Source organism: Lasioglossum baleicum, chromosome 4 (assembly GCF_051020765.1).
Source record: "Lasioglossum baleicum chromosome 4, iyLasBale1, whole genome shotgun sequence".
In the NCBI taxonomy this organism is placed as follows: domain Eukaryota; kingdom Metazoa; phylum Arthropoda; class Insecta; order Hymenoptera; family Halictidae; genus Lasioglossum; species Lasioglossum baleicum.
The window spans coordinates 20,589,605-20,601,900 of record NC_134932.1 but is presented as its reverse complement, the minus strand read 5'-3'; the positions used below and the strand labels follow the sequence as shown (position 1 = coordinate 20,601,900).

Sequence of the window (12,296 nt, the reverse complement as noted above, 5' to 3'; positions counted from 1 at the left end):
TGATTAGATGGAACTTGCTTGGTTTCGAGGATTAGTAGCTTTTTTGTAGGTGGACGCGTAATTTGTATTTCGATCATTAGTTGCTGTCTTGGATCTTCTTTATATTTTGTTACCTACACTTCCAGTTTCTTGATCGTGAGGGTCTGGCACGCTCGGGAAACCGTTCAGCATACAAACGGACTGCTTCTCTTACAATTTGGCAATATTCCCCATAAACAAAAACCATATCTACTTTCTCCGTTATTGAATAATGCATTTCGGAAACTTAAGATGCACTTCGCTCGGCAGAGATTTTCATAAACGGCTAATCATATGTACAGGTGAATCGTACAGCGTGATTGAATGTTTATTTTCATTCAACGACCCATAACAAGAGATTAGGAGACTGAGATGAAGTAATATTAACAACTAGAGGCGGCAAGGAAGTGTTCGATCATTTCCTCAAAGTAAATTATTTTCCATCACAATTGGCTTAACCCAGACCACGAATGACCTTGACCCATAGGTCATTGTACGCGTCATAAAAGGCTCTACCCGATAGTACATAAAAAAACATACCATTCCATTTAAAAAAATGATGGTGACCTTCATATGTCCTTTACGCGTCCACCTACAAAAAAGCTACTAACATCAGATTAATGACCCCTCGAAACCAAGCAAGTTCCATTTGATGCATTTCTTCCTAACACCAATATATAGCAGCAGAGTTATTTAGGTGACCGGTTTCTAGCGCCTCACCCTGTATATTCTCACCATATTTTTGTATTTTACTTGATAATACCGATTTCAAATGACAATGAATTGTTTCTGTTCAATTTTATTGTATTTGGTAAAATATAATAAAATTTCACGTTAAACCATTGATTAATCTAATTCTGCAGATTATACATATCAAATTATTTTACATCTTTATATAAAATGTTTAATATAGCTTTATGAGGTATCAAAAAGTATAATTTTTGAATGGTACAGAATGTATGAAATTAAATCTACAAACTTTGAAATGAAGTGCTTGCATAGTATTACGCGCAAACAAACTGTAATATAAGTGAAATTCATCTACGGTTTAAATGTATATTTGTCACACGAAATACATACAAAGCAGTGGCGCGCACCCAGGATGCAATCTTGGGGGGGGGGGCGAGTTGAACCCAGCCCTAAGTTTTGCGTGATGACCTTTTTTTCTTTTTTTAGCCAACATATCTGTTAAGGGCTATTCCGCGATTTTAATTTTGGAAGGTAAACATTTTTTTTCTTGGGGGGGACTTGACCCCCTGGCCCCCCCTCCCTAGGTGCGCCACTGATACTAAGTATCTTCCTGGTCTAACATTTATTATGATTTTACAGTTTCCTATAGTTGCTATAATTTCAATAACTGCAATGATTGGTTTCCTTTTTTAACCAATAGTTCATTTTGAACTGATGTACCAAAAAACAGAGTCTATTTCAAATGTTTATGCCTGTCGAATGGAAACCAATTTAAATTAGACAATTAATGCAAGAATTAATCTAATTCCGTTTCCGAAGGATCGCCGCCCATTGCTTTCCAAAAAGCAGTGACTAACTGTTCTGCTGCTATTCGCCTCTGACTTGTTGGCAGTGATGCTGCATGCTCTTTCATAGCCATCAATTGACTAAACAATTCACCGAAATCTGCGTTTTCTTCTCCCATAATTCCATCTAAAGGAAAAACTGATTATCAGCTTGACTAAAATCATTTTAATGGATCTATTTTCCACTGACCTAACATGTTCTCCATTGGTAATCTTTCTGTGGAATCTTGTGGCAGTTTAATATTCTCAAGCTCTACGTTTACTTTGTCCATGTCGAAGTTTGATTCTTGAGTGCTGGATGGTTTAGCTGAAAACGAAAGTCAAGTTAAGTTAAGAAGTAATACGCTTTTAAACTACAATCAAGAATAAAAGATATACAAAACCTTTGAGTGTCATGCTAGGCCACATATGAGCATGTAAAGCTTCAATTATTCTCTCGATGCCATGTTTATTGTGATCTAGATCAGCTTCTGCGGTATCTACATCTGGTGTGTTTAATTCGATCAATTCAAACTTTTTCTTTAGGCACCATTTTGTCACTGTAATACATATAGTTTGTTATTAGCCTTTGCTAACATAACAGTGCTTGTATTACATGTAAAATATTACATATTTCACCTTTGTTTCTTACACGATCGTCTGTTATAAAATTGCAAATAAATAGCAGTACTCCTGCCTCTGCTAAAGAATTGATTAAAGGCAACCATTGTTTGAAATTCTCGTCTGCATCTTCCTAAGAAAATCAATGTTGAATATCATCCATTTCTTTGAAAGCTTCGTTTTTTAAATGAAAATTCTTACTGCCTGTGGATCGTGGTAGACAACTAGGGCTTGTATGCCGTCGACATTAAGTTGTGGAGTTGGACTTTCTGTTGCACCGACTAACACTACTGTATCGTAATATTTGTTGTCAATACGCCACAAATAGTAATCTAGTTCCCCTTGATTACACACTTTGTTGCCACCTATTTCTACAAAAGGAACAATTAAAACAACGTATAACGAGAACAATGATAAAGTATGGTCTATGTAAAATCAAAACAGAACAGTGAAATCTAAACTTACTCGTAGCTATATCACGAGCAACACCTTTTCCCTTCGCCGTACTCACAATTAGTAATCGTTCTTTACTCCAACTCATTATTCCAAAGAAATCTATTTACAATTGCAGAAGCGAATAGTGTCTAAATATAAATTATATCGAATGGTTCAGCAGAAATTGTTTATTTACTGTTTATCGTGTTAGGTTATATTTACATCGAACAGTCGCTGCAAACACGTACTATACTAAATACGTGGAAATGAATCAGTTTTATTCAATGTGTAGCGTTATTTATTATTCCTTGTACGCAATAAAGCAAAGATCATACCATTTTTAAAATGGTCGTGATTTTCTATTTCATAACTCTCTGTAATGGACGATCTATAGAGACTAACTTTTTTATTGCCTTGGCTATTAAAACAACTAGACTAGGGTAAATTTGATCAATTTATTTCCAACAAATTCGTTCGAACAATGTCGTTGTGTTTAATTATATAATTACATAAAAAAAAAAGTTGACGATTAAACTATAGATCGTTTCAAAGAAATTTAAATTAATTAATCAGGGAAAATGAAATGAGAACAGCAGATAAAGGTGTACACGTATACCACACACACACGCCCATTATGCATACATATATATATGTATATATATATACACTCAAAACGTTTTGTGTAAACATATATTGATTATTAGATCATAGTAATACATGAACTCACAAGTACATATGGAATCGTAAAATATGAAAACGCGGTACGGGAGAATACATTTCCTCCTTTTTACTTGTAGAATTCGTGTTCGGATTCGCTTTTTTTAATATTGTTCTTGTAACCTTTCTCAAAATCTTTCGCTAAAACTATATAACGGTTTTCGCGAACCGCGTGCATTCCCGCTTCCTGACAAATCGCGTTTATATCGGCGCCAGAGATTCTATCCGGTCGTGCGACATAATCTTCTAGATCCACTTCCTCGCTCAAATTCATTTTCGTGGTAATCGTTGAGAAGATTAAACGCTTTTGACGACGATCGGGCACAGGAAACTCAATCTTCCTGTCTAATCTGCCTGGACGTAGCAAAGCAGGATCCAATGTATCCGCTCTGCAAAATCAAAAGATGAATTGTTAATATTAAGCTTTTACATGATATATTTGTTCGAATATTTACTACCAGGAGTAGTAAAAAATAAAAAGGTATTTTTGTAGACTAAACATTAAAGCTTCACCTGTTTGTAGCCATTATAACTTTGACATTAGTCGTCTGATCGAAACCATCCATTTGATTAAGTAACTCCAAGAGGATACGCTGTACTTCACGATCGGCTCCCGTCTGAGCATCGAATCTTTTCGTGGCTATAGCATCGATTTCATCAATGAAAATGATAGCTGGTGAATTTTCCTTGGCTAAACGGAAGACGTCTCTGACCATTCTCGGCCCTTCGCCCAAATATTTCTGTACAAACTCGGATCCTACTACGCGAATAAATGCCGCTAGAAATAAAAATCGATCAAATTAATGTTTGTATTATAATTTACATATACATGATAGATGTATAGAATTATTATTATAATTTCCACCTGTAGTGTGCCGAGCCACAGCCTTTGCAAGCATAGTCTTACCACACCCTGGTGGACCATACATGAGTACACCTCTGGGTGGGTCAATTCCAATTTGTTTGTATAGTTCGAAGTGAGTAAGAGGTAGTTCTACTGCTTCCCTGATCTCTTGCTTCTGCATATCCATACCTCCAATATCACTGTATTGTATATCAGGCTTTTCGTCTGTACACAAAAATGGTGTAATTAAAACATTTGATCAGACTAGAGTTGCGAGAACCCTAATACGCTCGAGAATTTCGAAAATTCGTAGGAAATCTGGAATTTTCAAGAACCTGTTCTAACCCTGCATAAAATTCTCATCCTGTACCGATCCAATATTTTTGGGTTCTCGCATATACACTGCTTTGCAAAAGAAAGAAGCACCCGGCCATATTTAATAGAAAAGCGTAAAAAATCAAGTAAGAACACAGCAAGTTTTGAAAAACTATTCCACTGTTTAATTGAATAGTTCTGAGAATATATGTTATTGCGGATTATCTAATACTTTAAATGCAATCAATCAATCATTCTACAATACAATTTCTACATAAAGATATTGTTTGTCATTATATCTTATAATTATACTGGGTGCTTCTTTCATTTGCACAGTAGTATATCTCCAGATTGGATCTTTCTTTAATTTCATGCCTTATAAGACAATACCTGCTTGTAGCATGGAAATACTCGAGTCAGCTTCTGGTGGCAGAACATCTACCAAGGCATTGCTGTGCTTGTGAAGTGCAACGCTGGCCGAAGGCTTCAACAACTCTCTGTCAATTGTAGACAAAATACGTACATAATAATTTGAGCCTGTGGTAGAGCCCACTATACCAGTATTTTGGTCTACAGCCTCTAAGAACTGTCCGATCACTAAAGGTACACTTTGTATGCGCTTTACTTCCTCTTGGGCATGTAAATATTCCTTCTTCAAGTTGCGCTGTTCATCCTTTATGTATTCTTCTTGAACTTCGAGGAATTCCAACATTCTTTGTAATTTCTGTTAAAATCCCCTAAATTCTCATTAATGGTAAATTTAGCAAAAATGAAATACTGATATTCTTTACCTTATACTTTGTATAGAGATCTTCGATGTCGAGTTCGTCACCGCCACCGGTATAATGCCCAGTTATGGGTTTGCAATCCATCTCCGTTACGTCCTATAATTTGAAAACAAATTTTTATTCGCGTCAATGGACGAAGCAGCAAAATACAGTAGACAAAAGCGTACGAATAAATTCGATTGGTAATACAATTAGGTTAGAGTAAACTGTAAAAATTTCGACAAAAATTTTCATTTCTCCTTCGGAATTACGAGAAAAATTGTGAATAAAGATATATGTACCTTGTCGGGAACAATCACACTCATTTCCTCCATTATTCCACAATGATTTGTACTCCCTAAACTCTAATCAACTCTAATCGAACATACAAATCGACGAATGACTCGAAGTTTTTGAGCTGATCAGAGCAGATTCACGATTCACTCAGTGATAGATGTGTCAAGGTGCCTACCATGTCTACCATGAACTTAATAGACTGAAGAATGAAACAATACAGACAGATATAGACTACTAAAAAACGTTTCTTTTTATTCAAATAATAACATTTCTACATATGTTTGAAAAAATTATCATTTGTTCGTCAAAAGAAGAATATTTACGATAATCTTGAACGGTGATGATTGCCTTCTTTATACTAAATAAATTGTTCGACGTAATATGCTATTTTAAGTTCATTAGGACCAATAATTAAAATACTACTGACTTATAATTACTTGAGTTATAAATAGTTGTTGTTACTGGTTGATACCATTGATACTCGTCCATCATCATTGATCATCATGTTGTGATCGTCATGATTGGTCATGATCATCGTCCACTTAGCGAAGAAAAGAATTCCCTATAAGATTGTAGTTTTTAGTGATTTTCAGATATTGTTTTCATACGATGGTGTACGATTGTTGACGATTGTGTACGATCAGTACGATCTAGCTGGATCTAGCCCAGGCATGGGCAGAAATAGCGCCAAAGCTAGGGAATTCTCGGTGGACGCCTACTTCTCCCGCCCGCGCGTCTCGCTCCCCGTAGTGGCCGTAGTCCCGCGGAGCTCTTCAGGCCCGTACCTACCGCACGCCGTATGCACTGCGCGTGGCGCGTTGGGGCGACTCGCGTACCCATAGGTTTCCACATTACCCATGAGGTACTATGGTCAATGCGTTTTTTTTGTAAGTGGTTTCCCCTATAGGCCTATTCCACTGCGCGACACGATAATTTTTAAAAAATAAATGTGGAAAATTGTCATGGGTAATGTGGAAACCTATGGGTACGCGAGTCGCCCCAACGCGCCACGCGCAATGCATACGGCGTGCGGTAGGGACGGGCCTGAGGAGCTCCGCGGGACTATGGTCACTACGGGGAGCGAGACGCGCGGGTGGGAGAAGTAGGCGTCCATCGAGAATTCCCTAGCTTTGGCGCTATTTCTGCCCATGCCTGATCTAGCCTCAAGTTATGTGATTTCTGGTTTTATGTTTACGAGGGCTTTCGACTTCGACCGGGAACAACCGGGAACAACCTGGAACAACCGGGAAAGACCTATAATTTGGATCGTGTATGTAAGTAATTCAATTCTTCAATAATTTTGCGATTATAGGATACTAGAACAGGATAAATCATCGTGATTATAACATCAAGGCACATGCTCAGTGTATAAATCTGAAAGGATCGCGTAAAATTTTGATTGGAGGTGAATTTACAGGTATTTCAAGAATAAACGAAGACAATATTTCCAAAAATATTAGTTTTACAAATTTGTGAGTAACAATGGTGATGGAAGAGCAGCAGACAGACATGGAGCTTGATTCAGAAAGGGTTCCTGTTCCTCAAGTGCAGAAGACAGGTGAAAATTCGCACGTAGAGACAGTAAACAATATGACAAGTGTTTCACGAGGAAAGCCTAGGCTTAGAAAAAAAGCACTGCATGCTGCAATACTGAAACAAATGGAATTTTACTTCAGCGATGCGAATTTAAACAAAGATCGGTTCTTAAGTGGTTTAATTAAAGATGATCCTTGTAAGTGTCAATAGAAATCACATGTTCACTTGTACTCCGTTCATGTTTCTTAATAGTTGTTTCATATTTTTTAGATGTTGATCTCAATATTTTCATCAGATTTAATAAAATACGAGAGTTAACTACTGATATAAATAGAATAAATAAAGCGATACAATCATCAGTGATATTATCAACATCTGAAGATGGAACGAAAGTTCGGCGTGTAACGCCGATAGTGATGAAGGAAAATACAGATGAATGTACAGTGTATGTACAAAATTTACCACCGGATGCGGATCATGAAATGTTGAGTGCAATATTTGCCCAATATGGTTCAGTAGAATATGTTTCGGTTCCAAAATATAAACAAACCAAAAAGATAAAGGGATTTGCATTTGTGGAGTTCGATACACCAGAAAGTGCTGCCAAGTGTCTGAAGGTATGAGATATCAGCTTTAACGACTCAATTTGTTAGTATCAACACTAATCGTGTATTACATTTTTTCACAGGCTTTCCAGAAGAAAGGTTGTGTTTTACCATCACACTCAGCTCCCGATAAACTCTTAAGTATTACAACCTTTGATGATGCTGAGAAAGATGTGACGATGCAGGGAAGACAAACCAAATCGAATGAAAACAAAAGATGTTTAGAGGATGATGTTAACATGGATGAATCGGAATGTGGTGAAGCCGATGAAGACAAAACTCTCGAAAGTAATGAAGGAAATGAAACACTGAATTGCAGTCTCGAGCTTCAAGAAAACAAAGATCAGAAGAAAGTGAAAAAAAGGAAACACCAAACTACAGAATCATCGGAAGCAGTTGAAGCTGAGAATGAGACAGATAATGAAGTCACAACAGCTAAGAAAAAATTTAAACACTCTACTGATGTGCAGTCTGATGAAATAGAACAAAATAATGAAGCACATAGTGATGTTCCTGTGGATAATGTATCAAAGAAATCAAGCAAACGTAAGAAGAGTATGTCCATAAGTAAAGAACTGAATAATTCCACTGAAAATGAGCAAGTTGCAACCGAAGATAGTATGATTGCTACTGCAGACGAACAAGAAGATATCAATGAGAAAAAGAAGAAAAGGAAACGTAAGAGGCGTAGTAAAACCGAGGACATTAGTGTGAGCATGGGACTGCAGGTGATGGCTAAGAAAGAATGGAAACATCTTAGAAATAAATATCTAGAATTGCAGAGAAGTAAAATGAAGCAGCTGAAGCAGCATCTCAGAAAAACAAGATGGAATCAGTGGTCTAATTACGAGAAAAATAAGCCAGAAAAGGAGGAAGCTAATGAGAAAGAGAAGACTAATAAGCAGGACAATACCACGACCTCATGCCGTTTTTCATTTACACCAGGAGTTATAGTTAAGATTGAAATGGACAAACCATGTTCAGATCCAAAAGGATTTAAGGTACTTTATATTTGATAATTAACACTTTATCTACCGGAAGCCTATTAATAGGGTTTTCAATAATTGTACTGTTAATGCTGTTAAGCTGAAGCTCTTTTACATAGTAACCACAAAAGAAATGATTAACTCACGTTACTGGGAGTAAATTGTTGGTTCACGACTGAAATTGCTATTGCTATAGAAGGATCCATTAAAAAGTTCTTAGCCATTGATAATAAATTTTCCAAAATTATGGAGTAATCGTCGGTAGATAATGTGTGAAGATAGATAAGTAGAATTAGTAAGCGAATAGTCTCGTTACAATTACCTATTCTTCCAGATGGAACTAAAAAGCAATAATTTGGTGAAATACATAGACGTATCAGAGGGTTCTTTCATTGCTTTTGTTAGGTGTGATACAACTGAAGGGGCTCAAACGTTCGCACAAAAATCTGATGAAGAGCGGCATATGACTATACTCGAAGGTATGATTATTTTACATATACATTACATATAGTTTATCGCTGATATACAAATCTCATACAACCTTTTTACAGGTAAAGAAGAACGGGATTATTGGGACAAAATTTCGCACGATAGAGAAGAGAAACTGGGTAAAAAGATCCGACCTAAACAGAGGGGAAGAACTAAACTGTTGAAAAAGGCAGAGAAGGAACTCGGGAAGCACATCAAATTTGATGAGGTGTAATAATGGCGATAAAGTTCTCTTGTGAGATATCTTTAATGATTGTATATAAAACATACGTTTTTTATGTAATGTATTGATTGTGAAAGTAGGAGACATACATTATTTAACAAAATGTTGAACAAAAATTTGTTATTTTATTTCACTTGCATTCCTCTCTTCAACTTCAAATTGAACGTATCTGTCTATTGTGTGAAATTAACGTATTCTTATATTTTAATAGTTCTTTGCATAAAACTTCATTGTAGAATTTTCTATTTGTCTACCATCTTCCTCTTCCACGACCTCTTCCAGAGTCGTTACGTCCAAATCCGCCTCCGCCTCCGCCACGACCTCTGAATCCACCGCCGCCACCACCACCACCACCTCTATTGCCAAAACCGCCGCGTCCGAAGGAGGGTCTACCACCGCCCCTACCTCCACCACCTCCTCTACCACCTCCTCCACCACCTCCTCTACCACCTCCTCCACCACCTCCTCTACCACCTCCTCCACCACCTCCTCTCTTCATTCCGCGACCACCACCGCCACCTCTCTTTTCCCCAGGAGCTTTAGGCAAAAACCTTTGTAGAGGTAACAATCTTGCTGGATCTATGAACAACTGCAATAAAACAGAAAAAATTATTGGCCAATCTATTGATAAAAAAACTTAACTTACATACAGGATTATCAGATAAAATGATACCCCAATAAATGCGTCTCTCTCTACCATTTAAGGGGATAGACTCGTTTCTAGGATTGCAAGGGTGCGCCTTCTCATTTCTCGATAATGCAAAGATGGGGTCTTTCAGTAGTGAAAAGCGCTAGATAAAAGATCAATCTAGGCCGCGATCGCCCTCAAAAGTCCTATTTTTATGTTTATGAGGCGTAATGTTCTAAATAAAGCTGCGACAGCTACATGCTGCCGAATAATGCAAATTACGCGTCGTAAACGTAAAAATAGATCTTTTAAGGGCGATTGCAGCCTAGATTGATCTTTTATCTAGCGCTTTTGACTACTGAAAAACTCCATCTTTGCATTATCGAGAAATGAAAAGGCGCATCACGCACCCTTACAATTCTGGAAACAAGTCTACCCCCTTATTGTGGTTCAATTCTCTTCTAGGGACTCTGCACGAGGAGAATACATGAAGTCACATTATATTCCCATTACCGCTACTGGTACCTAGTAGCCAACTGCTATCACGTACACTCTTCATGCAGAGTCTCTCTAGAGGAGAAATCTGTTGGTAGAGAGAGAAGCTTAACGATTTTATCTGGCAACTCTGTTTACATGTAAGAAACATGTTACAAACCTTTGCGTCCTTTTGGAAGCTAGATGCCCTTATGTTTTCTGACAATTTTATAGACACATAGTAGTCTCTAATATTACCAAATATTTCGTCTATTTTACCAATTTGCTGTTTGTTTTCTGTGTATATAGGAGCATTAAAGAAGGGTACTTGTTCTATGTCTACTTTAGCAACAAGATCGTCTTGAACCGTCCATGTAAAGTGGCATAATGGAGTGACTTCCTCTGGTGGACCCTGGTCGAAGCTGTTATATAAAAAGCAATGTTATGCTTTATTAATTATCGATATAATTATGTAGATTACTTACTTTTTTGCACCGCCAGGACCACGTCCTCCTCTAAAGCCACCACCTCCACGTCCTCTAAATCCACCACCACCACCTCCTCTGCCGAATCCACCACCTCCACGTCCTCGGAAAGACATTTTCTTAGTTGATAATCACTAAAAACGTTAAATACAATTTATTGTCATGCTCGGTTCCGCGTTGCCGGATCGTATAGACACAGTACCACGTGCTTAACCTACAAATGCTTTAGCCTATTGGATGAATTTTCTATTTGCTTACGATTATGCAGCAATTTTCATTATTTATTTCACCGACTTCACGAAGTCCCAGATTTAATTCTGAGACTCTACTGTTACCGCAGGTTGTATTAAAATGCGATGCTATAAACTGGCGGCATTTTACATATATAAGATCAAACACGTTTTACATTTACACCTTTACACCGTACAATATTATATATATTTATATGGACGCAGTATTCGGGTTCTGGTCCCGAATTGAACGTAGAATATAATACCAGCGCCGCCATGAAGTGACCGGTTACCGGTGTACTGTATCCCCCGTACTCCTCTTCACCTCCGTGATCCTCTATACTTTGCCATGTGTTCGCGTCCCTTTAGGTGGCGCTGCTTTCAATCGAGTTGATTGGACGAATTCGAACACCATGGTGTCGATGGCGTCCAATCAACTCGATTGAAAGCAGCGCCACCTGAAGGGATCCTCTATACTTTGCCATGAGTTTGCGTCCCTTCAGGTGAGGCTGCTATCAATCGAGTTGATTGGACGCCATCGACACCATGGTGTTCGAATTCGTCCAATCATCTCGATTGAAAGCAGCGCCACCTAAAGGGACGTAAACACATGACAAAGTACAGTCAGTACAGTCACCGACGAGATACTATTAAAGACTGCCAGCCCCTGTGTTATTCCGCGGGACCAGTAAGTGGGCGGGGGGATAACGTGAAAGTTACAGTGATCTGATATACCACATCGCTAAAAGTTCTAAATAGTGCTAAAATAGTGCCAAAACATCGTCTGAAATATGGCGGAGAATGTAACATTTAATAATAATCGATATGGTTTCGTAATAATTCGCATTCACACCGATGCATCGCGACGAGAATCTCCTCAGTGGTCTTCTTTACCGACAAAATGCCGTCGTTGGCCTTCTGTTTCTCTGGATGGAGCTAAAATATATCCTAGAGGGCGTAAGAAATACCGAAAAATTCGAGTCCCGCCAACTCCCATAAGGCTGGCATTCTTGTACTGGTAGTATCTCGTCGGTGGTACAGTGGATCACGGAGGTGAAGAGGAATCCGGGGGATACAGTATACCGGTCACTCCTTGGCGGCGCTGGCATTAT

The 12,296-nt window shown here is 38.0% G+C and overlaps 4 protein-coding genes across 8 annotated transcripts; 1 reads left to right on the top strand and 3 right to left on the bottom strand.

Moving 5' to 3' along the window:
* Positions 1-1,060: 1,060 nt before the first annotated feature.
* LOC143207923 (alpha- and gamma-adaptin-binding protein p34) lies at positions 1,061-2,994 on the bottom strand. 3 transcript variants are annotated; one of them, XM_076421844.1, is made up of 7 exons: positions 2,811-2,994; positions 2,619-2,737; positions 2,355-2,524; positions 2,172-2,286; positions 1,937-2,092; positions 1,744-1,860; positions 1,061-1,680 (listed from the first exon to the last, which is right to left on the bottom strand). In XM_076421844.1, the coding sequence occupies exons 2-7, from the start codon at positions 2,692-2,694 to the stop codon at positions 1,505-1,507; spliced, it is 810 nt and encodes a 269-aa protein (XP_076277959.1). In that variant the 5' UTR covers positions 2,695-2,737; positions 2,811-2,994; the 3' UTR covers positions 1,061-1,504. The 3 variants fall into 3 exon arrangements, with proteins under 3 accessions (XP_076277959.1, XP_076277960.1, XP_076277957.1); XM_076421845.1 differs by having other exon boundaries at positions 2,619-2,708; XM_076421842.1 differs by having other exon boundaries at positions 2,619-2,994.
* Positions 2,995-3,185: 191 nt separating this feature from the next.
* On the bottom strand, positions 3,186-5,719 carry Rpt3 (26S proteasome regulatory subunit Rpt3). Of its 2 annotated transcripts, XM_076421832.1 has the most exons (6): positions 5,534-5,719; positions 5,256-5,348; positions 4,855-5,188; positions 4,171-4,374; positions 3,819-4,083; positions 3,186-3,694 (listed from the first exon to the last, which is right to left on the bottom strand). In XM_076421832.1, exons 1-6 carry the CDS (start codon positions 5,564-5,566, stop codon positions 3,376-3,378), a joined length of 1,248 nt encoding a protein of 415 aa, XP_076277947.1. In that variant the 5' UTR covers positions 5,567-5,719; the 3' UTR covers positions 3,186-3,375. The 2 variants fall into 2 exon arrangements, with proteins under 2 accessions (XP_076277947.1, XP_076277948.1); XM_076421833.1 differs by lacking the exon at positions 5,534-5,719 and having other exon boundaries at positions 4,855-5,201; positions 5,256-5,338.
* Positions 5,720-6,642: 923 nt separating this feature from the next.
* On the top strand, positions 6,643-9,483 carry Larp7 (La related protein 7). 2 transcript variants are annotated; one of them, XM_076422083.1, is made up of 6 exons: positions 6,643-6,802; positions 6,946-7,260; positions 7,335-7,681; positions 7,753-8,670; positions 8,990-9,134; positions 9,207-9,483. In XM_076422083.1, exons 2-6 carry the CDS (start codon positions 7,011-7,013, stop codon positions 9,356-9,358), a joined length of 1,812 nt encoding a protein of 603 aa, XP_076278198.1. In that variant the 5' UTR covers positions 6,643-6,802; positions 6,946-7,010; the 3' UTR covers positions 9,359-9,483. The 2 variants fall into 2 exon arrangements, with proteins under 2 accessions (XP_076278198.1, XP_076278199.1); XM_076422084.1 differs by having other exon boundaries at positions 6,934-7,260.
* A 115-nt stretch (positions 9,484-9,598) lies between these two features.
* Gar1 (Gar1 ribonucleoprotein) lies at positions 9,599-11,375 on the bottom strand. Its single transcript, XM_076422125.1, has 5 exons — positions 11,213-11,375; positions 10,955-11,088; positions 10,651-10,891; positions 9,881-9,956; positions 9,599-9,832 (listed from the first exon to the last, which is right to left on the bottom strand). Exons 2-5 carry the CDS (start codon positions 11,068-11,070, stop codon positions 9,618-9,620), a joined length of 648 nt encoding a protein of 215 aa, XP_076278240.1. The 5' UTR covers positions 11,071-11,088; positions 11,213-11,375; the 3' UTR covers positions 9,599-9,617.
* Between the last annotated feature and the right edge of the window lie 921 nt (positions 11,376-12,296).